General features: G+C 38.9%; 2 protein-coding genes across 2 annotated transcripts; both read left to right on the top strand.

The window, feature by feature from the left end:
• The first annotated feature begins 1,353 nt into the window (after positions 1 to 1,353).
• Positions 1,354 to 9,104, top strand: LOC103449990 (uncharacterized). Its single transcript, XM_029101056.2, has 4 exons — positions 1,354 to 1,662; positions 1,765 to 1,875; positions 2,826 to 2,894; positions 8,815 to 9,104. The coding sequence occupies exons 1-4, from the start codon at positions 1,510 to 1,512 to the stop codon at positions 8,863 to 8,865; spliced, it is 384 nt and encodes a 127-aa protein (XP_028956889.1). The 5' UTR covers positions 1,354 to 1,509; the 3' UTR covers positions 8,866 to 9,104.
• A 2,619-nt stretch (positions 9,105 to 11,723) lies between these two features.
• LOC139195211 (transcription factor MYB27-like) lies at positions 11,724 to 25,980 on the top strand. Its single transcript, XM_070820355.1, has 4 exons — positions 11,724 to 11,856; positions 21,184 to 21,313; positions 25,423 to 25,520; positions 25,634 to 25,980. The coding sequence occupies exons 1-4, from the start codon at positions 11,724 to 11,726 to the stop codon at positions 25,978 to 25,980; spliced, it is 708 nt and encodes a 235-aa protein (XP_070676456.1).
• Positions 25,981 to 27,467: the final 1,487 nt, after the last annotated feature.

The following is a 27,467-nucleotide window of genomic DNA, read 5'->3' as shown; positions in this document are numbered from 1 at the left end:
TTATCCACTTAATTATCGTAAATATAACAATATTTTTATCAATATTATCGCGATAATATTAAAAACGACATTTTCAGCATTTTAATGCATTATTTGAACAATATATCCTTATCAATAATATCGCAAGATAAAACCCAAGAATACTTAAAAAATGCTAAAAAGTCTCAAAAGATACTACACTTGATCTTAGCCCAAAGGCCCAGAAAGTTTGCTTTTCTCAGCTTTGGAATGTAGCTTTTATAGGCCTGTTTGCTTGCTCACTGCTCTCGCATGGGCGATGTTGGATTCTAACACTTACAGAAACCAAAACGTTTTGCCGCGAGGGCTGGTGCATGTGAACTTGTGACTCCAACTAGGTAAGAGACAGATCTAATTTGAGGTCTTCTATCCTATATTTGTGGACAACGATCAAATGCTAAAGATTAAACAAAGATAATATGTTCTACTGCTTAGCGAAAAAAGCTACAAACCCTCTGCTTATTTACAAAAAAAGACAAGTCCTTGCACTAGATATACTTTCAAATTACGTTGAGCAGCAACCTGATATATGTATTCGGACAAATTATAAAACAATTGACACACTCTTGGCTTCCAAAATTCAATTCTTTTAGTTTATATGAACTTGAAAAAACATAATCGGCATCCAAATTAAAGTTTAGTCTTATTCAATGTATTGATTTTCAATCGTTAATTGATATACTATAATTTGGAATTTCAACGCCTAGACACATGCTTATGCATAAGAAATTTAAAGTGTCAAATTCGGCATATTATTCTTCATCATTTTATTCACTTCCTTTTTTTTAATATCCTAAATAAAACCTCTCAATATTGTACTAATTCATTATATATAAATGATTATGGTGTGTTTAAACTTCTTTAATTAATTACTACATATTTTCTACACTCACAATGTTTGCCAGCTCGCTATATAATTAACTTAAATCAGTTAAATCCATCATGCAATACATTTCCTTCCAATTTTTTGTGATAAACTAATAGATAATTGACTAAATAAATATCATGCAAAGTTTCAATAAAAATTTTCAAGTTTTTCTTACAATTTTTATTGATATCGATAATATCCCGATATTTCCATCGATATTTCTGTGTTTTTGGACTACTGATATTTCCGATATCATCGATATTTTATACCTTGCTCCCATGTGAGCCTCGCGTTATAGGTTGACGGTCGACTTAACAGCAACCTTAACAAATCTAAGAAACTGTTCCAAACTTTTGACTTCAAGTATTATTCTGGAATGAAAAAAAAAAAACTTGATATACCAAATATCAAAAACCAAAAAATTTTAAAGTAGTAAACTGAACCCTTAAAAAAAATATTAACAACAGAAAAATAAAAAAGGCAAACGCCAAAAGGAAATACAAAACCTCCAGCGGCTTTGCTCCTCATCATCTTCATCATCCAACTCAAAAATCCACCTAGCTTTGCTCACCTCTCCCTCTCCCTCTCCCTCTCTATAGTCAGTTTACGTACGAAAGACAGGCATGTCCCGCAAAGGAGGAGGAAGTGCTTCTTCACTCCCGAAGGACGTGCCTTGGAGGGCCTCAAACATCAAACCCATCCCCAAAATTCACCATTCCCCTCTTCTCCGCATAGCCCCCAACCCTACTTCCAACTATGCCCTCTCCGTCATGAAGGTCGGTTTTCTTCCAAACATTACCCTCGTTCTACACCTCTGATTACATTTTTGTTTTCGTTTTTTATAATCTTGCTCGTCGTAAAATTGTGTAATTTTGCAGCACCCGAATCCAGTCGGAAGTGGGTTGGCCATGGAAGCTATATTGGAATCCGCAGGACCGGATTGCATTGTCCCTGGACAAGTTGCACCCATCAAATTACTTGGTCTCAAGGTTGCCTCCTGCTTTGTTTCCATCATTAAAAATATCTTCAAACTTATTTGGTCCATTAATCCAGTAATTAGATTTTTAATTTACAAATTTTGATTAATAATTTTGGGAGTCATCCAAATTTTTACTAATTGTTGCTGCCTTTTTGTGGATTGTTATAACTGTTATGCTATCTGAATTTGGAATTTAGGATTAAAGTTATGCTCAGTACCTATTCGAATTTAGAATCGAAATATCTGCTAACGCTTGGGGCCAATGTTAGTTTGCCTGTTCTACTTCCTTTAATTCGTTTTACTGGCTTCTTTGTAAAGTTTCAACACTGCAGTATATGCCATTGCTTAACGTTTGAATTGGGTCTTTCTTTTTTGTCCTTTTGATGTCATTCGTAAAATTATTACTTTCTATAAACGCTTGCAATTGCTGCACAGACTATTTAGTTCTGCTTTCCCAGAGGCTATTTTTTGGTGACGTGTCTACTTTTAGGAGGATAGTTCCTCTGCTTGAATTGTTTGTTTGACAGATGCTATTTCAGAATGCAACATATAGAGATATCGTGATGCTTCGATTTGCTTACTGTGCTGTATCAAGTTTTTACTTTATACTATTCAATTATCTGTATAACTAGTCTCTTGTACTTCTTAGTTAGAGAAAATTGGAGAAATTATCCTTCAAATTTGGCCCAATTGGAGCTTTGGTCACTAAACTAAAAATTCGGGAGTATTGGTCTCTGAACTTGTTATAATGTGGAGCAATGGTCATTTCCGCTAACTCTCTTAGAACTTCCATCCAAAATAAAGGGTTTAAAGGGGTGAAAAATGAAGCCAAAACAACCATGGCTCCATATTATTACACGTTCAGGGACCAATACTCGTGAATTTTTAGATTAGGGATGATTGCTCCAATTATCTTTCTTAGTTATTATTATTTTTAATTGAATTCTGTTTTTCTTACAGGTATGGCCATTTGAAGTTAACTTCAAATTTTTGGAACCAGTCGGGCGAGAGCTCAAGCAGCTTGGAAAGGTAAGTTTCAATGTTTCAGATCTGTTTCATTTTTGGAGTTACCCTTGTTGAATTGATAATGAGAGTAGATAGCTTTAGAAGAATCAGAAATAAAGATAAAATAAAGCTGGGAATGCTCTTGAGAAATGGCGTTGTCCCCAATTCCATGGAATAGAAAATAGTAAGAAAGTCAATAGATTGATACACTTTATTGATAATTAAAGTAATAAAGGGACGAAAGAAGGTTTAGATAAGGTAAACAATCTGAGCACAGTAATTCAGAAATTATTTTCCCCAATAATAAAACCAGCTTATGATAGATCATTCCTGGTTCGATCTGCTGAAAATGATATGAGGCCAATTTGTTCTTCTGAAACATTTGAAAAAACAAATGAGTGGTTTTGGGTCAAATCGCATTGGAAGTCTAGAATGCTCTTTGCTCAGCTCCATAATGAAATTTATTATTGGATACATTAATATGGTTCAATTGTTAATGTTTGTGTGTGTTTTCAATATGTATTCCAATGGAGGTTGTCTTCAATGATAGAGAGAGTTTTAGAGAGAAGAAGTTGCAAAGATGTCTCTTCGAATTTTCATTGACGTTTTTCACACAATACAATCTAACCGTTATATGAAGAAGGAAGGGAGATCCTTCACTCTTCAACATACAATACAATCTTAGCCATTCATTGCTATCATCCTATGAGATGATGCCACTTGGCTTATTCTATTACTTAGGCTAGATACAAGATTAAAATGCCATGTGGACTATGATCCAATGACTCACATTCAAACTGAAACAAAACATAGAGACATGATTCTTGCTGCCAAGCTTCAGCTAAAGGGTTATACACCAACACTCCCTTCTAACCCTTTGGCTGATTTAACTCCAAGTAGCTCCCTTAGATACACAAATCGATCTTTAGGTAAAGCCTTAGTAAGTATATCTGCAATCTGCTCCTCTGTCCTGCAGTACACTAACTCAATCTCTTTGGCTTGAATTGCGGCTCGGATGAAGTGGAACTTCCTGTTGATGTGTCTTGTCTTTTGATGAAAGACTGGATTCTTTGCCATAGCAATGGCTGATGTATTATCACACAAGATCTGAGTTCCTTCCACTTGTTCTTCTCCAAAGTCTTCTAGAACAAATCTCAGCCACTTTGCTTGTGATGTAGCCTCTGCTGCACTAACATATTCTGCTTCTGCAGTAGACAGTGCCACCGTGTTTTGTTTGATTGAAGCCCATGAGAACATACCAGATCCTAGTGTGAATGCATACCCTGAAGTACTTCTCATATCATCCTCACTTCCAGCCCAGTCACTATCACAATAGCCGATTAGGGTAGTAGCTTTTCCCCTTTCAAAGACAATACCAAAATCGATTGTTCCCTGGATGTATCTCAGTACCCTCTTAGCTGTTCCCATATGTTTCTTAGTGGGATTATGCATGAACCTTGCCAATATACTTGCTGCAAACATCACATCAGGTCTAGTTGCAGTTAAATAGAGCAGACTTCCAACAAGCTGCCTATATTCTCCTTCATCCGCAGGTTCACTTCCATCAACTTTGCTCAACCTCTCATTCATTGCAAGTGGAGTAGCAATTGATTTGCATTCTTTCAGACCAAACTTCTCAATTAGTTTCTGTGCATATTTCTTTTGGTGTATAAAAATGCTGTTCTCAGTTTGCAGCACACCCATTCCAAGGAAATGATGTAATAAGCCCAAGTCAGTCATCTCATAGTGTTTCATCATGTCATTTCTAAATTCTTCAAGCATTTGTGGACTGCTACCAGTATATACAATGTCATCTACATATAGAGACAATAATGATACCTGAGTCCTTACTTGTCTTAACATACAAAGTTGCCTCACTTGAACTCTTCTCAAACCCTGCACTATTGAAGTATAATCTCGTCATACCAGGCTCTTGGTGCTTGTTTCAAGCCATATAGAGCCTTGTTCAACTTGTACACCTTTGTTTCTTCACTTTCCTTCACAAAGCCTTGAGGTTGCTCAACATACACTTCTTCTTTCAGTACCCCATTGAGAAATGCAGACTTTACATCTAATTGATACAAGTTCCATTTCTTCTGTGCAGCAAGGGCAATTAAAGTTCTAATCGTATCCAACCTTGCCACAGGGGCAAAAGTTTCATTATAGTCGATTCCGGGCTTTTGTGAATAGCCTTTAGCCACCAGCCGAGCTTTATTCTTCTGCACAGTGCCATCCAGATTAAGTTTGGTCTTATAGACCCATTTAACACCAATAACAGGCTTGTCATATGGTCTCTCAACAAGCTGCCATGTGTTGTTCTTCTCAATCATGTCCAATTCAGTTTTCATTGCACTCCTCCATGAATCATCTTTAGCTGCATCCTCATAACTTTCTGGTTCAATAACACACATGTTGCATTGAGCCATGATTTCATTGATACTTCTCCATTTCTTCGGTGTATCATCATAAGTTGAAGATCTCTCAGGCACATTCTCACTTTGAGAAACATTGTATTCTTCAAACTGAGAATTTTCATCAACCTCACAGATTTCATTAGGATTCTTATGTTCAGTGATAACTGGAAATGTCACTCCAGTATCTATATTGCAGTTCCAATCCCAAAAATTATTCTCATCAAATGTGACATCCCTTGAGAGAACAATCTTTCTTGAAATGGGATCAAACAATCTGTAGCCCTTCTCACTTGAACCATAGCCTACAAAGATACACTTGTGACTGTTTTCTTCCAGTTTATGTCTGAGATTGGAAGGTATATGCACATAGCACAATGAGCCAAATATCTTCAAATGAGCTATTCCAGGTTTTCTACCACTGTAAGCTTCAAATGGGGTTGACTTCTTCAAGGCTTTGGTAGGACACCTATTGATCAAATAGACTGCAGTATTCACTGCTTCTGCCCAAAATGCATATGGAAGGTTTTTTTCATGTAGCATTGACTTTGCCATCTCCACCACAGTCTTATTCTTTCTTTCGAACACTCCATTTTGTTGAGGAGTGTAGGCCATAGTCAATTGTCTCTGAATTCCTTGTCCATTACAGTATTTGTCAAACTCTGCAGAAAGGAATTCTCCCCCTCGATCACTCCTGAGACATTTAACCTTATATCCACATTGTAACTCAGTCATTGCCTTGAACTTTTTGAAACATTCAAATGCATCAGACTTGTTTCTCAAAAAATACACCCATGACATCCTTGTGCAGTCATCTGTAAACAACAAAAAATATTTGTTTCCAGAATGAGACTCTACTTGCATTGGACCACAGATATCTGTATGAATCAACTCCAGTGGATCTTTAGCTCTCCAAGTCGATTGAGAAGGGAATGAGTCTCTGTGTTGTTTACCCAACATGCAACCTTCACACACACTTTGGGACATTTCTAATTTAGGTAATCCATGCACCAACCCCTGTTCTTCAAGTACCTTGAGACTTCTCTCATTCAAATGACCCAACCTCTTATGCCATATCTGAGAACAATGTGTGATACCTGCTCTTAGTGCATACTGTGTTGCAGGCAACATTGTCAAAGGAAAACATCGATTGTTGGTCATATGTACCCTCACTACTAAATTATCCAGTGACCATCCATAAAAAATATTAACTACATCACCTCCAAACAACAAATAATAACCGTTTTCCATCATTTGTCCTACACTTAGAAGGTTTTCCTCAAGTCCAGGAACAAGCATTACTTCTTGTATATGTTTTCTTCCCAATTTAGTTTCAATCACCAAGGTTCCCTTTCCTGCCACTTGACAAATTTCTCCAGTTCCCATCTTTACTTTGGAGGTCAAATCTCTCTGAACATTGACCAATAATCTCTCATCTCCTGTCATGTGGTTACTACAACCACTATCAATGTACCATGAGTTATTGACTTGCACATCGGTCACTGCATTGCAGGCATAAAACAGTGATCCTATTTCTCCCATTTGCGTCACATAATTAACTTTCTGCACTCCTTTATTCTCATGACAGTCTCTCATAGAATGACCTGGCTTACCACAGCCTGTGCACTTTGGTTTACCTTCATACCAACACTTCCCATAGTGCAACCTGTCACACCACTTACAATCACCCTGAACATTGTTTTGCTTCTGAACATAATTAGGCCTATGATCCCAATTCCTTTGAGTATTGTTCTGTCTCTGAGGATAATTGGGTTTGTGATCCCAATTCCTTTGAGTATTACTTTGCTTCTGAACAAGGTTTGGTTTATAATCCCAATTTTTTCCCCTTGATTTCCAACTCTCTTGAGACCTTTGATTCCCAGAAAATCCACCACTTTTGACACCCTTAGATGCTACATTTAAACTTGCAAATGCCCTCTCAGTCGAAGACTCAGTATGTAAATCAAGCCTCTGTTCGAATCCTTTTAGAGAAGCTACAACCTCTTGAACCTCAATAATTTCAAGATCTCTAGAGTGCTCAATTACAGAACAAATTGCATCATATGTTTTCGGAAGACTAATAAGTAATTTCTGCACAATTCTCTCCCTAGATAGTTCTTCTCCATAACTTTTCATTTGATTAATGATATCAAACAATCTAGAGAGATACACAGATAATGATTCACTATCCTTCATACGAGTATATTTAAAATCTCTACGTAACCCTTGCAATTTTACATTTCTTACTTGTTTATCTCCTCGGAATTCACCCTTTAGAACATCCCAAGCTCCTTTGGATGTCTCTTCATTCATGATTCTGGGAAAGATCTGATCCGATACTGCACCTTGTATCATTCCAAGCGCACGAGCATCCTTCATCAGGATCTCACTGAACGACACTCCATCCGTCGTCTCCTTCTTCGTCTCATCGACCATAGCTTTCTCAGACTTCGAATCTGGAGGTTCAAACCCATTTTCTACCAGCTCCCACAAACCATACGATTTCAGTATAGTTGTCATACGAATCCTCCAAAATTCATAGTTCTCTCCATTGAAGACCGGAGCTCTAAGCTCAACATTGCCGGACCCAGCCATATGAGACTTGAATACAAGAAATCACAATTTCCAGATTCGATTGAAGCTCAAAGATGTAGCTCAATCGCACAGATTTCACGCCCAGATTTGACGATGAAACCAGGCTCTGAGGCCATGTTAATGTTTGTGTGTGTTTTCAATATGTATTTCAATGGAGGTTGTCTTCAATGATAGAGAGAGTTTCAGAGAGAAGAAGTTGCAAAGATGTCTCTTCAAATTTTCATTGACGTTTTTCACACAATACAATCTAACCGTTTTATGAAGAAGGAAGGGAGATCCTTCACTCTTCAACATACAATACAATCTTAGCCATTCATTGCTATCATCCTATGAGATGATGCCACTTGGCTTATTCTATTACTTAGGCTAGATACAAGATTAAAATGCCATGTGAACTATGATCCAATGGCTCACATTCAAACTGAAACAAAACATAGAGACATGATTCTTGCTGCCAAGCTTCAGCTAAAGGGTTATACACCAACATCAATTGTTGCTAAATGTCTTATGCGGTTAGGGTTTGTAGGACTTTAACAGCTTGTATTTTCAAGCTGTGGCCTAGTTTTCGCAGACTAGACCTGCTCTTTTTTTCTTCAAAATTGATGATTTTTATATGAACGGGAGGGAGGTTGGGTTCCAGTTATATCTGATTGGTGGAAGATCTGTGGTGCGGAATTAAGACTTCTCTATTCTCTTTTGATTTTTGATCATTCACTTGTTTTGAAAGTGAATAAGGAAAGACTTCTTGCCTGGACTCCTTTCTTTGTGGTCTCAGTTTCAGAACGTAACCTCCACCGTTGTTGATAATTGATGGTTTACTTTTGTTTGATTCTTGTCAAGTACTTACTGTAGAACAGTTTTTGCTTTCATACACAACATGAAAATCCAGAGTTCCAGAGGTCTTAATAATTAATAAATTGATTATGTTTCTAATGCAGTTCATGGATGATGCCGTCAATCTCATGAATAAATCATTTATAGATCGCTAGTGCATCGGTTTCATGTTGTCAAAGAGGATAGGGTAATTGCAGTCAGCGGAAGCCTAGCCAGGAAGAATGACTTATTATGAGGTCTCCACTTGTGTTGTCTTTGGTTGTGCTGCGGTTGAGGCATACGTAGTAGTTAGTATCTATAGATCAGAAGCGGGAGGTTTCTTATTTTGTATTGTGACATTAATACTTGAATTTGAATAATATGAGGCTTGGAGTAATGCTAGTTATATTTGAAATCTTTGTCTTCACTGTACATATTGCACATGAATGCATACGTAAAGGTCATGTTCGACGACAAGGATTGGATATATTAACTTACGAGATTCAAGGTTTATTGATGATAGAAATGAATGCCAAGTTGCCAAATTCTAAATTTCGTCTAAGGTGAAGACATTAGATGGATTTGTTATAAGGTGTCGATGGCCTTCCAATTTGTAGGATTGGAAGGATAAGTTCTGATCATTACTAAACCATCTTTCTACTTTCGACTTGGACAAAATTGGTAAAGTAATCTCTATTTCTTCATTCAACATACCTGAATCCAATGAGTTAATATGTCCAATCCCAAATAATTCTCTAGGCACCAAACTTGTGGTCTTGAAGCGTTCACCTAGGATTACAAGGCATATGTTTCCTTCATGTCAGATCCCTTCATAACGGAAATCATTCACATCTACTTTTAATGTACCTTGAAGCTTATTAGTTGCTGGCTCCATTCCAATCCCAGGCACCAAATGAACCCTAATTCAAAGTAGGTTGCGGTAAGAAATGAATTTCAACTGCCAGATTCTGTGCCAGGTGAAAGAATTGGATGAATTACAAGGGATAAATGAGCCCTGAACGTGAGGTCTTTGATATTCTATCATTTTGTGGGGATTGGAAGGGAGAAACTTTGTTAATGACAAATCCATTTTCTCTACCGTCAACTTGGATGAAATTTTAGAAGATGACCTTCATTTCTTCTTTCAGTATATCCAATCCAATTCAATTCTACGCACCAAACATGTGGTTCTTCAATCAAGTCAATGGTTTTGAACCAAATATGAAAAGCCCAATCAAGTTATTGGATCCAGTCTCTATCACCAACACTTTGCTAATGTCCCAAGCAATTTCACTAACGGGGACAAGCAATTTCACTAACTGCCTTCATTGAAGGACAAACCCTTCTTCCTCCCTTCTTTCCAGATATGCAAATGCAAAGTATCCATAATATTAGGGATGACAATTTAACCCGTCAAATCTGATCCCCGCAAGTAACCGATCCAAATAGTTCGGATTGAGGGATCAAATATCGGGTATTTTACAGTTATGGGTAACGATGAGGTAAGTGGTTCGGTTTCGGGTTCGGTTATGGTTATTAGGGTATCCGCTCCGAACCCGTACCCGAAACCACCCCGTTTGCATTCTTTAATGAAATAAATATAAATATTTTTTTATTTTTTTTTCCAGCAACTTTATCAATTGATTCTAGGAGATTTCAAAGGTCACCAACAACTTTATTAAAAAAAAAAATCAATCCTTTGAATCAATGATGGAATGTGGGAGAGCTCAAAGGCCAGGAATAATTCAAATTTCGAAGAAATCCTATTCATTTTTTTCTTACAAATTGACAGCAGCAACCATTTGCTTCCTTGCATTGGCTAATACAAAACTCCAAGTCTCCGAATCCATTAGTAGGTATGCTTTCTTCAAACTCTTCTTCTTTGGGGAATCCATCAATAGACAATAAGTATGCTTTCTCCAAACTCTTCTGTGTGATCAAAATGCATTTGGTTCTTTGTATTCAACAAGTAGCGCATGATTGAATAATTGGAGGAGGAAAGGAAATATTTTTCTTGCATTAAACTACCTTAGATGAATATGATTACATTAGTTTGAGCAGATCCTGTTGTGTATTGAATTTTACAAACTAATTTAGGCTGTTGTTTTATAAATAGCTTCTTCTTCTGATGATGAACATATTGGTTGCTGCTCATTTGCTGCTCAAACTTTGAGGATATGAACGTGGATAAGGAACATCATGCAGATGATCGTAAGGGAGGAACATTATGAAGCATTGCTTCTTGTGTTGTGGATGCGAGAAATATTAGATGTTAATATGTTATGTGGGCAATGCATTAGCTGGAGCATTTTGGAATTTTTTTTTCTACTGAATTTCCTTTTTTTCTCTGAACTACTTTGGATTATGATGAACTTTTCTAGAATAGCCAAGTAATGTTGTTTAAGAATCACTATTTTATTAGTTGAATTTTAGAAAGTGTTACAAACATTTGCTTAATTTTTCACAAGAAAGAAATATCATAATGGGGAAAACCGTTAATTGCCCAATGGGGAATCCGAACCCAATGGGTTCGGTTACAGGGAATCCCCATTCAGGAATTTTACGGTTTTGGGTTTGAGGAAATTAAATGGGTTCAGTTATGGGGATGGCACATCCGAACCCAATCCGCCTCATTGCCTTCCCTACATAATATCTATTAATCTAATCAAAATCTTTGCTTCCCTGGACTACCTTCCAAAACATTATCTCCCTATCCTTTCCTTTTTTTTTCCCAATTAATCATATATTATATGAATAGTATGATCAATAGACAGAGACAAAATGGCTATAGAGAAAAAAAAATGTGATGCAAAAAAGGAGAGAGAACTAGAATCATCAACTGTTCACCTTCCCGGACGACCTAATTTGTTGCCGTAATTCGATAAGTTTATGTAAGCCAAAGCCAATGGTGGAGTTCCCACAAACTAGTGGGGTTTCTGTAAGAGGTCTCTTTTTCCTCGTTTGCCCAACTCTATGCCACCCTACTTCACATATATAAGGGTTTAATTTCTCTTGGATTGTCACACTACCAATAATGACTTGTCTAGCGGCCGTGGAAGGAGAGAAATTGCGCAAAGGTCAGTGGCTTGAAGAGGAAGATGAGCGACTCAAGACCTATGTAAATCTTAAGGGGGGTAGGAGGTGGGATGCGTTAGCGAAGGAATCAGGTAAGCACATTACAAATGATTCTTATGACACACCCCGATCGTAGAATCAAGGCGTGCTAGCCGTCACATGAGCATGACGTAACCAAAAGTGCGATGCGGAAGTAAAAGATAAAAGAATTACAAAGGAATAAAATCCATCTACTAGCAATAATAACCAACTAGCATACCAGAGTGAGTTTAAGTGTGAAACACATATGTTCAGAGCATAAGTACTAGGTGCAGTCAAGTAAGACTATAACTAAATTACAACACCCGAAGGTGAGTCCTACATTTATGTAGTCTGTCAGTACGCCGTGGGAATCCTTGTGGGCCACCAATGCTGCTAACTAGAACCTGGAGGGGCGCAAAACAAGATTGAGTGGGTCAGTAAAACAAAACTTTTCGAAAATATTTCATTTAATAACATTTCTAACCCCTCGCTGTAAAACCTGTATACTTTCCCAGAAAATAACATAATATGCATATAATTCTTCAAACATCTCAAATCACCAATCTTTATAAAAAACCAGAAAGTATGCCATGCTATAAACGTCAACAACAGAATAAGAATGCATCAATATAACAGGTGAAATAATGAATCAACCGGAGACCCTGCTGCTGTCCTATACGGTTAATTCTATAGCTCAATATCCAATCCAACCGGAGTCACCACTGTGACCTGTACGGCGCTACTCTGCACATAAATAGGAACTACCTAAAGTAGTCTGTACGATAAGAATAGTGTAAGAATACGCTTTAGTGTTTCTCTCATCAACAGCTGTATAATAATCTAAGATCACCTATAAGTCGGAACCACCTCTAATGGTCTGTACGCCATATCGGAACCCCTCCAATGGCCTGTACGACATGCACCTATTTGGATCCAAGGTGAGCGTGTGGTGTAGGGTGAAGAATATAAGCACTAACATCAGGGGTGCAGGTTATGAGCTCGCAACACAATTCACATCATCAATACACCATATGAACAACATAAAACTCACCTGATACTCACCTGTGCGTCCACAGCACCATTTCACATATATGCATCAAATACCAATTCATGTATTACATATAATATGCATGCATGGCATTTGAAAACATACTTTCATTTAAATTCAATTTTTGGGAAAAATCAATAGTATATAAGTAAATACAGAAAATATTGCCCACTCACTGGTAAGTCGAAGGGTCGTAACCCCTGTGACGCCCTTGAACGCGCTCGTCCTCGGGATAGGTCTCACCTATATGCGAAACAACTATAAAAACGTTATTTAAAGCATACAACCAACAATACGTAATAACTTCTCATACGATACTCAATTTGGGTATATGAATATACCACAGTGACTTACTCGACATTACGGACGTCGAGGTATTTTTAGAAAAAAATTTCGATGCTGCACGCGCCCCCACGCGCGTCATCTTCTTCCTCTAGTCGCCGGACTGGTTTCGCCGGTGTCGGAAAACTGGAGATTTTTTCAATCTCCTTGTTCTCCGTTAATTCTTAACCATTTTTTACGCATTTTATATCAAAATGAAGCCCTAAGCATGTAGAATCACGCTATACTACTTTAAGGCTAAAAAACATACGAAATCTCACCGAAGAAAATCCAAGAAAACCGGCCAACTTCGAACCCTACGATCCCGACGTCCAAAACCTTCAAACTAAGTACTTTGAGCTTCCTTAGGACCTCACTAAGCTCCTTGTAAGCTTAGAATTCCCTGAAAATCAACATTTCACGTGTGCATGAACAATGACATCAAACTGGGGCTTGGATTTTACGTGATTTCGAGGGTTTCCAGTTCTAAAAATGGTACCATTCAACTCAGGAGGTTGCAAGGATGAAGAAACTCATCTTTTTGACGTCGATCCATGAAGATTTGAGGGTTTGGTGCCTTGTCCGTAGTGTTTCGAGAGGAAGAGAGAGAGAGCACGGGGAGGTGCTTGTCCCGTGTGTGTGTGGTCCACCCAAAACAATCACCATCCAATTCCTTTAGGTCCCTAACCACACAATTTGCATACCATTTAATCTACTTAATTAAATTTTGCCAAGAACTTAGGAGAGTATACATTTATTCGAATAACATGTCACACGTACCTTAATAGCCTTTAAGGGTAATTCCGTCATTTTACATCCACGATAAATAAATTTCGGGACGGGCTGTGACAATCTCCCCTTCTTATAGAATTTCGTCCTCGAAATTCATACAACACTCAATCTACTAATATTCATAAAATAATCTTGGATACATCTCTCTCATTCGATCTTCCGTCTCCCAAGTAGCTTCTTCCACTGAGTGGTTTCTCCACAATACTTTTACCAAGCTCACTGTCTTATTCCTTAGAACCTTGTCTTTCCAATCCAAGATAGTCACTGGTTCCTCATCATACGTCAAATCCGGATTAATCTCCAAAGGTTGAGGAGGAATCACATGTGAAGGATCTGAAACATAATGTTGAAACATCGAGACATGAAACACATTATGTACCTTAGATAATTCAGGAGGCAACTCCAATCTGTAAGCAACTTCACCAATCCTTTCAGTGATCACATAAGGTCCTATATACCTAGGACTTAGCTTGCCTTTCTTTCCAAACTGTACTACACCTCTCCAAGGTGACAATTTCAAGAATACCAAATTGCCCACATCATATACTCGATCAGTAGCATGTCTATCTGTTAAACTCTTTTGTTGATCCTGGGCCGCTTTTAGGTTAGACTTAATCACCTGAACATTTTAAGTAGTTTCATCCATAATCTCTGGACCTTCTAGCACTCTTTCACCAACTTCTGACCAACACAATGGCGTACGACAAACTCTACCATAAAGTGCCTCAAATGGTGACATACCAATACTCGAATGAAAACTATTATTGTAGGAAAATTCCATCAAGTCTAGGCGATCATGCCAAGAATCACCAAACTGTAACACTGAAGATCTTAGCATATCCTCTAACGTCTGAATAGTCCTCTCTGATTGTCCATCTGTTTGAGGTTGATAAGCAGTGCTGTAAAGCAGTTTCGTACCAAGAGCTTCCTGAAAAGCTATCCAAAACTTAGAAGTAAATCTTGGATCTCGATCAGAAATAATATTCACTAGAACTCCATAATACTTCACAATCTTCGTGATGAACAACTTAGCCAATTTATTCAGGGGATACTTTTCTCTCACTGGAATGAAGTGTGCTGACTTGGTAAGTCGATCTACAACCACCCAAACGCCATCAAATCCATTATGTGTACGTGGAAGCTTATACACAAACCCATAGTTATATTTTCCCATTTCCATTGAGGAACTGGAAGTGGTTGCATCTGTACAAAAGACTTCTTTCTTTCTGCTTTGACTTGCTGACAAACAATACACCTACTTACATAATCTGCAATTTCCCTTTTCATACCCGGCCAATAATAAAATGGTCGAATGGTATAGTACATCTTAGTTCCTCTTGGATGCATTGCATAAGCCGAATAATGTGCTTCATCCAAAATTTCTTTCTTTAATTCCTCATTATTCGGCACATACATTCTGTTCTCTTGCATAAGCATGCCATCTGATTCACGAATTCTGAGGTCTTTCTTTTTCCCTTCATTTCTTAATTGGATCATTTCCTGGATCTCTTCATCAACCATCTGAGCTTCAAGTACACGATCGACTAAAACTGGCCTGACTTGGAAACTAGCAAGAAAAGCTTATCTTCGTTCTTCGATCTCCAACTTTCCAGTAGCTCTCAAATCTGCAAGAAGAGGAACACGGCAAGCATAGAAAGCATTAAGTCAACCTTGAGGTTTTCTACTCAGTGCATCAGTTACCACATTTGCATGACCCGGATGATACTCAATAGTGCAATCATAATCACTTAGTAACTCTATCCACCTTCGTTGACGAAGATTAAGATCATGCTGAGTAAAAAGATACTGAAGACTTTTATGATCTGTGAAGATCTTACATTTCTCACCATAGAGATAATGCCTCCAAATCTTCAAAGCAAAAACAATGGCTGCCAACTCAAGATTGTGAGTAGGATAATTCCTTTCATGAATCTTCAATTGTCGAGAAGCATAAGCGATCACTCTATTATACTGTATCAAAACACATCCTAAACCATTCAAGGAAGCATCACTGTAAATCTCAAAGTTACCATTACCGTCAGGAAGCACCAAAACTGGAGCATGAGTGAGGCAATATTTCAGATGCCGGAAACTTTGCTCACAATTCTCGTCCCACTCGAATTTAACATCCTTCCTGGTTAACTTCGTTAGTGGTAAAGCAATCATAGAAAAATCTTGAACAAACTGTCGATAATAACCTGCTAGACCAAGAAAACTTCGCACCTCAGTGACGGTTCGTGGCTGTTCCTAATTCTCCACTGCTGCAATCTTTTGAGGATCTACTTGAATTCCTTGTGCCGATACCACATGTCCCAAAAATGCCACTTGATTCAACCAAAACTGGCATTTGCTAAACTTGGCATACAACTGATGTTCCCTTAATTTCTTTAATACCAAGTTAAGATGTCGAATATGATCTGCTTTCAACTTAGAGTATACCAGAATATCATCAATAAAAACAATGACAAATCTATCAAGATATTGCTGGAATACTTCATTCATTAGCCTCATGAAAGCTGTAGGTGCATTAGTCAATCCAAATGGCATCACCAAAAACTCATAATGTCCATAACGGGTCCTGAAAGCCATTTTAGGTACATCATCATCTTTAATCTTCAACTGATAATAGCCAGATCTCAAATCAATCTTAGAGAATACACATGCACCTTTGAGCTGATCAAACAAATCATCGATACGAGGCAGTGGATAACGGTTTTTAATTGTTACCCGATTCAATTGCCTATAATCAATACATAATCTCAAAGTTCCATCTTTCTTCCTTACAAACAACACTGGAGCTCCCCACGGTGAAGTACTAGGTTGAATGAAACCTTTATTAGTTAACTCTTGTAACTAAATTTTCAATTCTCTCAATTCAGCTGGAGCCATTCTATATGGAGTCAAAGATATAGGATCCGTACCTGGAAGCAAATCAATAGAAAATTCCACATCTCTGTCTGGCGGAAATCCAAGCAAATCATCAGGGAATACATCAGGATAGTGCCTAACTACTCCAACTTCCTCCACACTGCTAGGAACAACATCATTTAACACCACATGTGCTAAGTATCCTTGACAACCTTTTGATAACAAACTTCTTTGCTCTCATGATAGAAATAACACCATGTCTCACTCCACTTCTTTCACCCACAAAAGTAACTTCTGGTAGTCCAGGAAGAAGAAAAGTAACTGATTTCCCGTAACAATCTATATGGGCACAATTATAATGTAACCAATCTGCCCCTAAAATACATCAAAATCCACAATATCTAACGGGATAAGATTAGCTGGCATAATTACACCATCTACCATCACTGGACACCCTGGATAAACACTATCAACATAACATTTGTCCCCTCTAGGCATAGCAAACTCTAAATCAAATCCTAGAGGTGAAGGGTGAAGTTGTGTCATTTGAGTAAATGTATGAGAAATCACAGAATGTGTAGCACCACAATCAATCAAAACTCTAGCAAAGTGACCAAGGATATTTAACGTACCCATAATCAAATTTGGATGGTTCTGAGCATCTTGCAGTGAAATGTGATTAACACGTCCCTGAGCTTGCTGTCGTCCTTCACGACCTCTATTACCTTGATTACCTCGTCCCTGAGAAGTACGTCCCTAACCTATCTTGCTAGACTGTCTAGACGGTCTTGCACTGCTAGCAGCAACCTCTCGCTGTCGGGTCTGACCTCCCTGATACCACTGAGATCCACTAGCTGGCATGAAAGGATATGTAGTATAACCTCCAGGATCTTGGGAATACCCAGTCTGAAAATAAGGATCCTGGGAATACTGATACTGTCCGGAAGCATAGGGAGCAGCATCACCCTGATAGTGGTAAGCACCACCACGACCCATCTGACCATAACTGCCTGATCCAAAGTTCTGCTGAATTGGCGCTGAAGGTGGTATAACAAACTGCTGAGACCTCTGCTGACTCTAGGGACACTGAGCAGCCCTATGTCCCATCTGTCCACAAGTGTAGCAACTACCACCACTTCTCCTACACTTTCCATGATGTTTGAAATTACAACGGTGGCACAACGGGGCACCTGAACCACCAGCACCACCAAAGTCTCTCTGCCTCTGAAACCTGGGTCTACCAGTAAATCTTCCACCTCTCCTCGGGCCTGTGACACTAAATCCTCCATTGGAAGAACTCGAGCTCGCTACACTTTTCTTGAAATTCTGTGTCTTACGGGGTTTCTGAGTGGAGATACCTTTACCCCTGTAATCTTTCTTCTAATTATCATTCTTATCTCCATCTTCTTCACTATTACTAGGAAGGTTGTCGGAATCCTCCATCCAAACCAAAATCTCAAAAAATTCATGGTAAGTGGTGCAAGGAATTGCACTAGCAAACGTCCGCTATTTCCTTTTAGTGCCCAGCTTAAAACGGCGAAGCATCTCTACCTGATTACCAGCTTTATCAAGATCATAACGGGATAAGTCTGTAAACTTCCTGTAATACTCATGCGCTGACATATTTTTTTGCTTCAATTGAGTGAACTCTTGCTTCTTAAGATCAAGGTATTTAGGAGGAACAAATCGTTTCTTAAAATTCTCTTTGAATACTTCCCAATCAGCTGCCGCTTCAGGTGACATAAACTGAGTTTGATTTACCCACCAAGTTGCTGGCTCTCATCCTAAAAACCAAGTAGTTGTCTCAACCCATCTACTAGCAGGAAGATTCCCTTGACTCTGTATCACCTGAAAAGTCTTCTCAATATGGTCTAACCACTTTTCTGCCCCTTCATGACCCTCATTACCCATGAAGCGGTCTAATTTTATATTATACATAGTTTTCAGGGGTGTCCTCTGAGGAGGAGAAGGACATATTGCATTCTGAAAGGCATGAGTCATCGCTTCTCCTAATTGAGTTATATCAGGGAAATTAGGCTCAGAAGCACGGCGTGATTCCCTACGAGGTGACATAGTTCTGACAGAAAACACTAAAAGATCATTAAAGCATTAACAATTTATACAGGACTACAACCTAGGCTCTGATACCAAACTGACACACCCCGATCCTAGAATCAAGACGTGCTGGCCGTCACGTGAACGTGACGTAACCAAAAGTGCGATGCGGAAGCAAAAGATAAAAAAATTACGAAGGAATAAAATCCATCTACTAGCAATAATAACCAACTAGCATACCAGCATGAGTTTAAGTGTGAAACACATATGTTCAGAGCATAAGTACTAGGTGCAGTCAAGTAGGACTATAACTAAATTACAACACCCGAAGGTGAGTCCTACATTTATGTAGTCTGTCAGTACGCCGTGGGAATCCTCGTGGGCCACCAACGCTGCTAACTAGAACCTGGAGGGGCGCAAAACAAGATTGAGTGGGTCAGTAAAACAAAACTTTTTGAAAATATTTCATTTAATAACATTTCTAACCCCTCGCTGTAAAACCTGTATACTTTCCCAGAAAATAACATAATATGCATATAATTCTTCAAACATCTCAAATCACCAATCTTTATAAAAAACCAGAAAGTATGCCATGCTATAAACGTCAACAACAGAATAAGAATGCATCAATATAACAGGTGAAATAATGAATCAACCGGAGACCCTGCAGCTGTCCTGTACGGTTAATTCTATAGCTCAATATCCAGTCCAACCGGAGTCACTATTGTGACCTGTACGGCGCTACTCTGCACATAAATCGGAACTACCTAAAATAGTCTGTATGATAAGAATGGTGTAAGAATACGCTCTAGTGCTTCTCTCATCAACAGCTGTATAATAATCTAAGATCACCTATAAGTCGGAACCACCTCTAATGATCTATACGACATGTCGGAACCCTCTAATGGTCTGTACAACATGCACCTACTTGGATCCAAAGTGAGCGTGTGGTGCGGGGTGAATAATATAAGCACTAACACCAGGGGTGCAGGTTATGAGCTCTCAAAACAATTCACATCATCAATACACCATATGAACAACATAAAACTCACCTGATACTCACCTGTGCGTCCACAGCTCCATTTCACATATATGCATCAAATACCAATTCATATATTTCATATAATATGCATGCGTGGCATTTGAAAACATACTTTCATTTAAATTCAATTTCTGGGAAAAATCAATAGTATATAAGTAAATATAGAAAATACTGCCCACTCACTAGTAAGTAGAAGGGTCGTAACCCCCGTGACGCCCTTGAACGCGCTCGTCCTCGGGATAGGTCTCACCTATATGTGAAACAACTATAAAAACGTTATTTAAAGCATACAACCAACAATACGTAATAACTTCTCATACGATGCTCAATTTGGGTATATGAATATGCCACAATGACTTACTTGACGTCACGGACGTCAAGGCATTTTTAGAAAAAAATTTCGATGCTGCACGCGCCCCGACGCGCGTCATCTTCTTCCTTCAGTCGCCGGACTGGTTTCGCCGGCACTGGAAAACTGGAGATTTTTCAATCTCCTTGTTCTCCGTTAATTCTCAACAATTTTTTACGCATTTAATATCAAACTGAAGCCCTAAGCATGTAGAATCACGCTATACTACTTTAAGGCTAAAAAACATACGAAATCTCACCAAAGAAAATCCAAGAAAACCGGCCAACTTCGAACCCTACGATCCCGACGTCCAAAACCTTCAAACTAAGTATTCCGAGCTTTCTTGGGACCTCACTAAGCTCCCTGTAAGCTTAGAATTCCATGAAAATCAACATTTCACGTGTGTATGAATAGTGACATCAAACTGGGGTTCAGATTTCACGTGATTTCGAGGGTTTCCAGTTCTAAAAATGGTACCATTCAACTCAGGAGGTTGCAAGGATGAAGAAACTCACCTTTTTGATGTCGATCCGTGAAGATTTGAGGGTTTGGTGCCTTATCCATACGGTTTCGAGAGGAAGAGATAGAGAAACTGAGAAGGAAGAGAGAGAACACGGGGAGGTGCTTGTCCCATATGTGTGGTCCACCCAAAACAATCACCATCCAATTCCTTTAGGTCCTTAACCACACAATTTGCATACCATTTAATCTACTTAATTAAATTTTGCCAAGAACTTAGAAGAGTATACATTTATTCGAATAACATGTCACACGTACCTTAAGAGCCTTTAAGGGCAATTCCATCATTTTACATCCACGATAAATAAATTTCGGGATGGGCTGTGACACTTACTTATGAAGTTTAAAGATGACTCGCTTCGTATGTGGTGAATGGATAAAGTCACACAACTTACATTGTGCAGGTCTAATGAGGAGTGGTAGGAGTTGCAGGATACAGTGGATGAACTACGTCCGCCTAAACATTAAGCATGGTAAGATTACCATCATAGAAGAGAAAACCATTCTCCAACTTCATCAACGTTGGGGTAACAAGTGAGTTTCATAGTTCTTTCCTTTGGTTACCTTTTCAAGTTCGTGACATTATTACCTTCTTGCTACATTGCTAGCATTATCGCCTAGCTTAAGTGCTTAATGCTGCAATGTTCTGAGTTTGTTCTAACTATATCATTATATCTGTTTATACCATACTTAGGGTCTCCGTATTTAGACCTTGTATAAATACTCAGGGGACTCAAATGTAATTATGTAATAAATGAAGGGGCAAATATGTAATAAGTGAGAAGCCCTTATTCTATAAAAGGACTCCTCACCCTCCTTATTAGGGGAGGCTAATTCTTAGGCCTCTTGATCCCCTCAAGCCTCTCAGATGGAGAAGAGCTCTTTGACCCTCAGAAGCTCTCTCTCTCCCTTTTCAACATCTCAGAGAAATACAATATTAGTGTGGACGTAGCCCAAACATTGGGGTGAACCACGATACATCTTGTGTTCTTTACTTTCTTGTAGATTCACGGTCCGATTTACGTTGTTCCAAGACCTTTCCGGTTTTGTGCATCAACATTTGGCGTCGTCTGTGGGAATCGATATGAAAAGTTGTGTCGGTTCTCTTTCATTTTTTCACCTCCGCCGTGAATCTGCAAAAATCATAAAAACCCAAGAACCAAACACCTGCACAGTCACTGCAAAACCCATCTCCCCGTCTCTCTTTCTCTGTGCTTCACATGCTTTCATTAGCTTAGGGTGTTGGTGTTTTTGGTTCAATTTTTGTACGTTCTGAGCTACCTCGTCTCCGTCGATCAGATCTTCCCAACTCACCTAGGTGGTGCATTTCGTCGCAGCTCTCGCGAGCCAAAATACAGGATTGAATTCTATCCTGAAGACTCACATTTTCATCATAAGGCAGGAAATCCAAGCCGTTGTTGCCAAAACAGTGGAGTTGAGAGCTCTCCATGCTGCTCTGGTTCAAAGAAGCAGCCCTCCAAATCTTAGGTTCCGTTCTTCTTCCCCTGCCTCCCGCCCTGCCTCCCAGTTCTCTGCTCAGGACTACCCCATTTTCACTCCGCTCAAGGTTTCTGCTTATTCAATCCCATGAATACCAATATGGGTCTTCCGGGTCTCAATCCTATGTCGCCGCCAATAATTGGTGCTGCTTCAGCTACGGCGGCGACCTGTACCACTGCTGCCTACACATCTTCGTCCGCGCCCGCAAACACCGTGTCGATGTTGGTGGATGATCAGAGCAAAAAGATCCAAAAACCGTATACGATTACCAAGTCGAAAGAGAGTTGGACGGAGCAGGAACACGACAAGTTTCTCGAAGCTTTCCAGCTGTTTGATCATGACTGGAAGAATATTGAAGCATGTATTGGCTCAAAAATAGTTATCCAGACGAAAATAAGAAAAGAAAATAGTGAGAGAAAGAAAGTAGCCGTGGCTTTCTTGGCCATCAGAGTGATATTCTCCCCGGAGACCTTTGGGTGGAAATCGGATGGTCTAAAATCGCCCACCCTCTCCACTACCTAAAGTTGGCACATCTGCTCTGTTTCTCCACCACATTCGGCGCCGCTCTTTGGGTCACCTTCATAGGCGGCATCATCATGTTCAAGAATCTTTCACGCAATCAGTTCGGGAATCTTCAGAGCAAGATGTTTCCGGTGTACTTCACGATGGTGGGGATATGCCTTGCAGTATCGGCTGGGTCGTTTGGGTATTTGCATCCATGGAGCTCTTCCTCTGTTGCCGACAAGTACCAGCTCGACTTTTTGCTCTCTGCCTTTGCTTTCAATCTCACCAATCTCTTCGTCTTCACTCCCATGACCATCAAGGTAATTGCTAGTTACTAGTTGCTAATTGTTGTACATTACATTTCATGACTTGTGTTTGCTTCCGAATCATGGGGGAACACATGGGGGACAACGCAAAAGAAAAAGAATAAGAAAAGGGAGACCACCAGTAAAGCTACAGGAAAAGAAACAAAAGCAAAAGCAGAAAAAAAAAGAAAAAAAAAGAAAAAAAAAGGAGAAAGCATGGCTGGCCATTAAGTGCAGCAGAGAAAAGAAAAAGGGAAGAAGATAAAGAAAAAGCAGACGGGGTAATGGCATAATTATGGGAGTGACCCATTGAGCAGGCTCTGCCCCCTACAACTGCCAGCTGCACATGTTATCCAACCATCTGCCATACCCACCTTCAGTAGCTTTATTTTTGAATGATGTAATTTATTTTTCTTATCTTTCGGAGACATCTGTATAACCCCATCAGAGGGTAATAAAAAAAAAAACGACAAGCCCAAATTAATGGGCTGCAATGTCATGTGGAGAGCGAAGGCTTATATGCCCAAAAGAGCCAGGCCCTATGACTCCAAATTTATTTGGCACCCTGCCGCTCTTATCACCAACCAGGTGATCAAAAGTACGCCTAGTACTTCCAAAATTATTCGGCACCCTGCCGCTATTATCACCAACCAGGTGATCAAAAGTACGCCTAGTACTCCAAAATTATTCGGCAGCCTACCGCTATTATCACCAACCAGGTGATCAAAAGTACGTCCGGTACTCCAAAATTATATATGAGCATCACTCATGTTAATCATACATAAACATTCATGAGCATCACTCATGTCAATCATACATAAACATTCATGACCATCATTCACGTCAACATTCATGACCATCACTCATGTCAACATTCATGAACATCACTCATGTCAACATCTATGAGCATCACTCATGTCAATCAACATAAACATTCATGAGCATCACTCATGTCAATCTAGCTTCAAAAGCTTTATTTACAGAGCTCTAGCTTCAAAAGCTTTATTTACAGAGCTCTAGCTTCGAAAGCTTCATTTATAGAGCTCCAGCTTCGAAAGCTTCATTTACAGAGCTCTAGCTTCAAAAGCTTCATTTACAGAGCTCTAGCTTCAAAAGCTTCATTTATAGAGCTCTATTTTTGAGAGCTCCAGCTTCAAAAGCTTCATTTACAAAGCTCAAGCTTCAAAAGCTTCACTTGCAAAGCTTCACCTACAAAGCTTCAGTGTAGGGTATACAAATACCGCCTCCAAACAACCGCCACTTCGGCCCATACATGGATTCAATTTGAAGTCTCCAGCCAACAGACTCTATTAACCGAAGACTTGGGCGACTACATTATGTACCATATATTGGGCCTCAACTGGGCCTCATGAAAAATACTCGGGGGACTTAGCCCATTATTTATGTACTGATGAATGAGCCCTTATTCTATAAAAGGGACTCCCTTACTTTCATAACCCATTATTCATGTACTGAGGAGCGAGCCCTTATTTTATAAAAGAGACTCCCTCATCTTCATTAGAGAGCATCGCCGCCTGCTGAGCAACCGCCTCGCCGCGAGCATCACTCCTAACCCATCACTTATGTATTGAGGAGCGAGCCCTTATTCTATAAAAGGGACTCCCTCACCATCATTAGAGAGCATCATCGCCTACTGAGCAACCACCTCGCCGCGAACATCAACTCTAACCCATCATTTATGTATTGAGGAGCGAGCCCTTATTCTATAAAAGGGACTCCCTCACTTTCAACGCCACAAGCTGAGCCAACCAAGGCAACATATGCCACAAGCAGAGCAGCCTTACAACATGTGCTACTTCTAGTTGAGCATCATTTCAGATTGAGCCCCGTCTCATATCGAGTATCAGTCCTAGATGACATCTAGTTACTTCGGCCCACACATGGACTAAATTTCAAGTCTCCAGCCAAAAGACTCTTGACTGAAGACTTGGAGGACTACTGTTTATACCATACTTAGGGCCTCTGTATTTAGACCTCATATAAATACTCGAGAGACTCAAATGTAATTATGTAATAAATGAAGGGGCAAATATGTAATAAGTGAGGAGCCCTTATTCTATAAAAGGACTCCTCACTCTCCTTATTGGAGGAGGCCAATTCTTAGGTTTGAGATTCCCAAAGCCTCACTCTCATTACAGAGACCCTATCATCCTCAATTCTCTCAGAGAAATACAATATCAGTGTGGATGTAGCTCAAACATTGGGGTGAACCACGATACATCTTGTGTTCTTTACTTTCTTGCAGATTCACGGTCAGATTTACATTATTCCAAGATCCCTTCGGTCTTGTGCATCAACAATATCAATCTGTAGGTGGTCAATGATTTCCCAAGCGCTGCCAGGAAGAACCGATAATGAGATCAAGAATTACTGGAGAACTCATTTAAAGAAGAAAATACAAATTCAAGATGGTATATTGTACTTCATCATTTTCTTCTGATTTCTGAAACATATTGTGGAAAATGCCAACGCTTGTTTTATCTTCTTCAAAGCCCCACATTACTAACAGTTGCTCTGTCTGCAGGAAATTTCCAATGTACATTGAACAAAAACCAACAAGGTATTTTCTGTCAGGAAGGTGATATGAATGAGGAAAAATACGACTTTGATCAAAACCATGTCTCAGTCAAGAATTTATTCGAAACCAAGGTTACTAGCTCTGATGATCTTGGTTTATCGGACTTTGAGGCAACAAATTCTCCATACGAAACTCAGTTATCAGATTGGATATCTGAGCTATCAAGTGAACAAAGTGGAACAACCTATAATCAGGACTGTAATAGTGTCGAGTCCGATTTATGTCATCTTAAATGGACTCCGGATGATAGTGATACATGGGACTGTCCAGGTTTTCTCTGGGACATGAATTAACAGATAATAGTGTGAAATGTGGATCGAATGAAATAAAAATGAGTAATGCTAGCTAGACCAAATTTGTAGACAAAGTTTTGAAAACTAAAAGACATGGAAGTTGATGATTGACTTATTACTTACACGTTGATAAACGTGCTTGTTCTTATTGGTGACACATCATTTAGTTTGCAAATTTAGTCTCCAAATTTGGTCTCTCTAGCATTACCATATTGCAATGCATGTTGCTAAGAAAAATGGAATTTCTTCCTTTCCAGCTCCAGCAAGTGAGGTTTTGGCATATCTTCTGAGAAGAAAATAGGGCAGCTGATGATGGCTTAACAAGAATTCATGGGACAAAATTTCGAGGGTGAATAGCTTTTGTACGCTCATCTACATAGGACAGTCGCTGAGAGGATCTACTTTGATCAGTTAGGTAGCTTCTTGAAGCTTTTCAAACTATAATTTTTAATCGCATGCATGTATTGGATGTGTAATCATCTGACTTAAATTTGAATTGTATTCTCTCGTCTTCTCTCTAACTAGAAATTTTGTAGTTAGAGTGTAGCGAAAATGAATCAAATGAACGCAAAATAAGCAATATTGGTATATGTATTATCATTTCAAGACACTGTGTGCCTAAGGAGTCATTCCTTCTTACATGAGGATGTGACATCATTTCACCTTACAAAAAGTTCTAATCTAAATCATGTGACATCATTTCACCATACAAACTTCATATTCCAAATTTTTCCTCTTTACCATAAAAAACTTTATTCAGTTCATAGACTCTTTAGTCGCTCATATGAATCAAACAAGTTGACGGTTACTTAAGGATATTATTTGTTAGTGCCTGTCGATTTGTTCGTCACATCAATTATATATGATATTTATACGGTGAAACGATGTTACATTGTCATATAAAGAGAAATAACTCCTTACATATAATGAAACAAGTATTCATTGAATACATACGCAGCACCTTGACTAGTGTTACACATTCTATATTTCAACGGAAGTGGCTAAACCTATACCCCAACTTAAACCTATCAATTGGTCAAAAAAAGCTTGTGGCACACCACCAACCATCAAGACTCCTACTTTTTATCTATAATAAATGGATAATAATATATAGTTCGAGCCTCCTACTTTTCTTACTATTGCTATTGCATTGTTGGTGTGACCATATGTAACATAAAACAAAAATTAATCGGACAACCTAGCTCTACTTGTAATCTGGATGAGGAAAAGAGTTGGTCGAGCGTAAGCAAAAGCAGAAGATAACATTATCCATGTGGCAACTCAGATTATATATGAGGTTGGCAGCTGGAAAGATGCGCTACATCAACTGAACTTGAGCTTCAGTAGACGTCACATATATATGCAGGATTATATATAAGGAGAAAGGGATCACAACCTTAGTTCTAATTCATGTTTTAAATACTAATGGTTCACTATTTTATATTGCGGTTGTGTAGTGTGGCTCGATACAAGTTGTGAATATGAAA

This window comes from Malus domestica, chromosome 04 (assembly GCF_042453785.1).
Source record: "Malus domestica chromosome 04, GDT2T_hap1".
In the NCBI taxonomy this organism is placed as follows: Eukaryota; Viridiplantae; Streptophyta; class Magnoliopsida; order Rosales; family Rosaceae; genus Malus; species Malus domestica.
The sequence above is the reverse complement of the archived record's forward strand: the minus strand, read 5'-3'. Positions and strand labels throughout refer to the sequence as shown.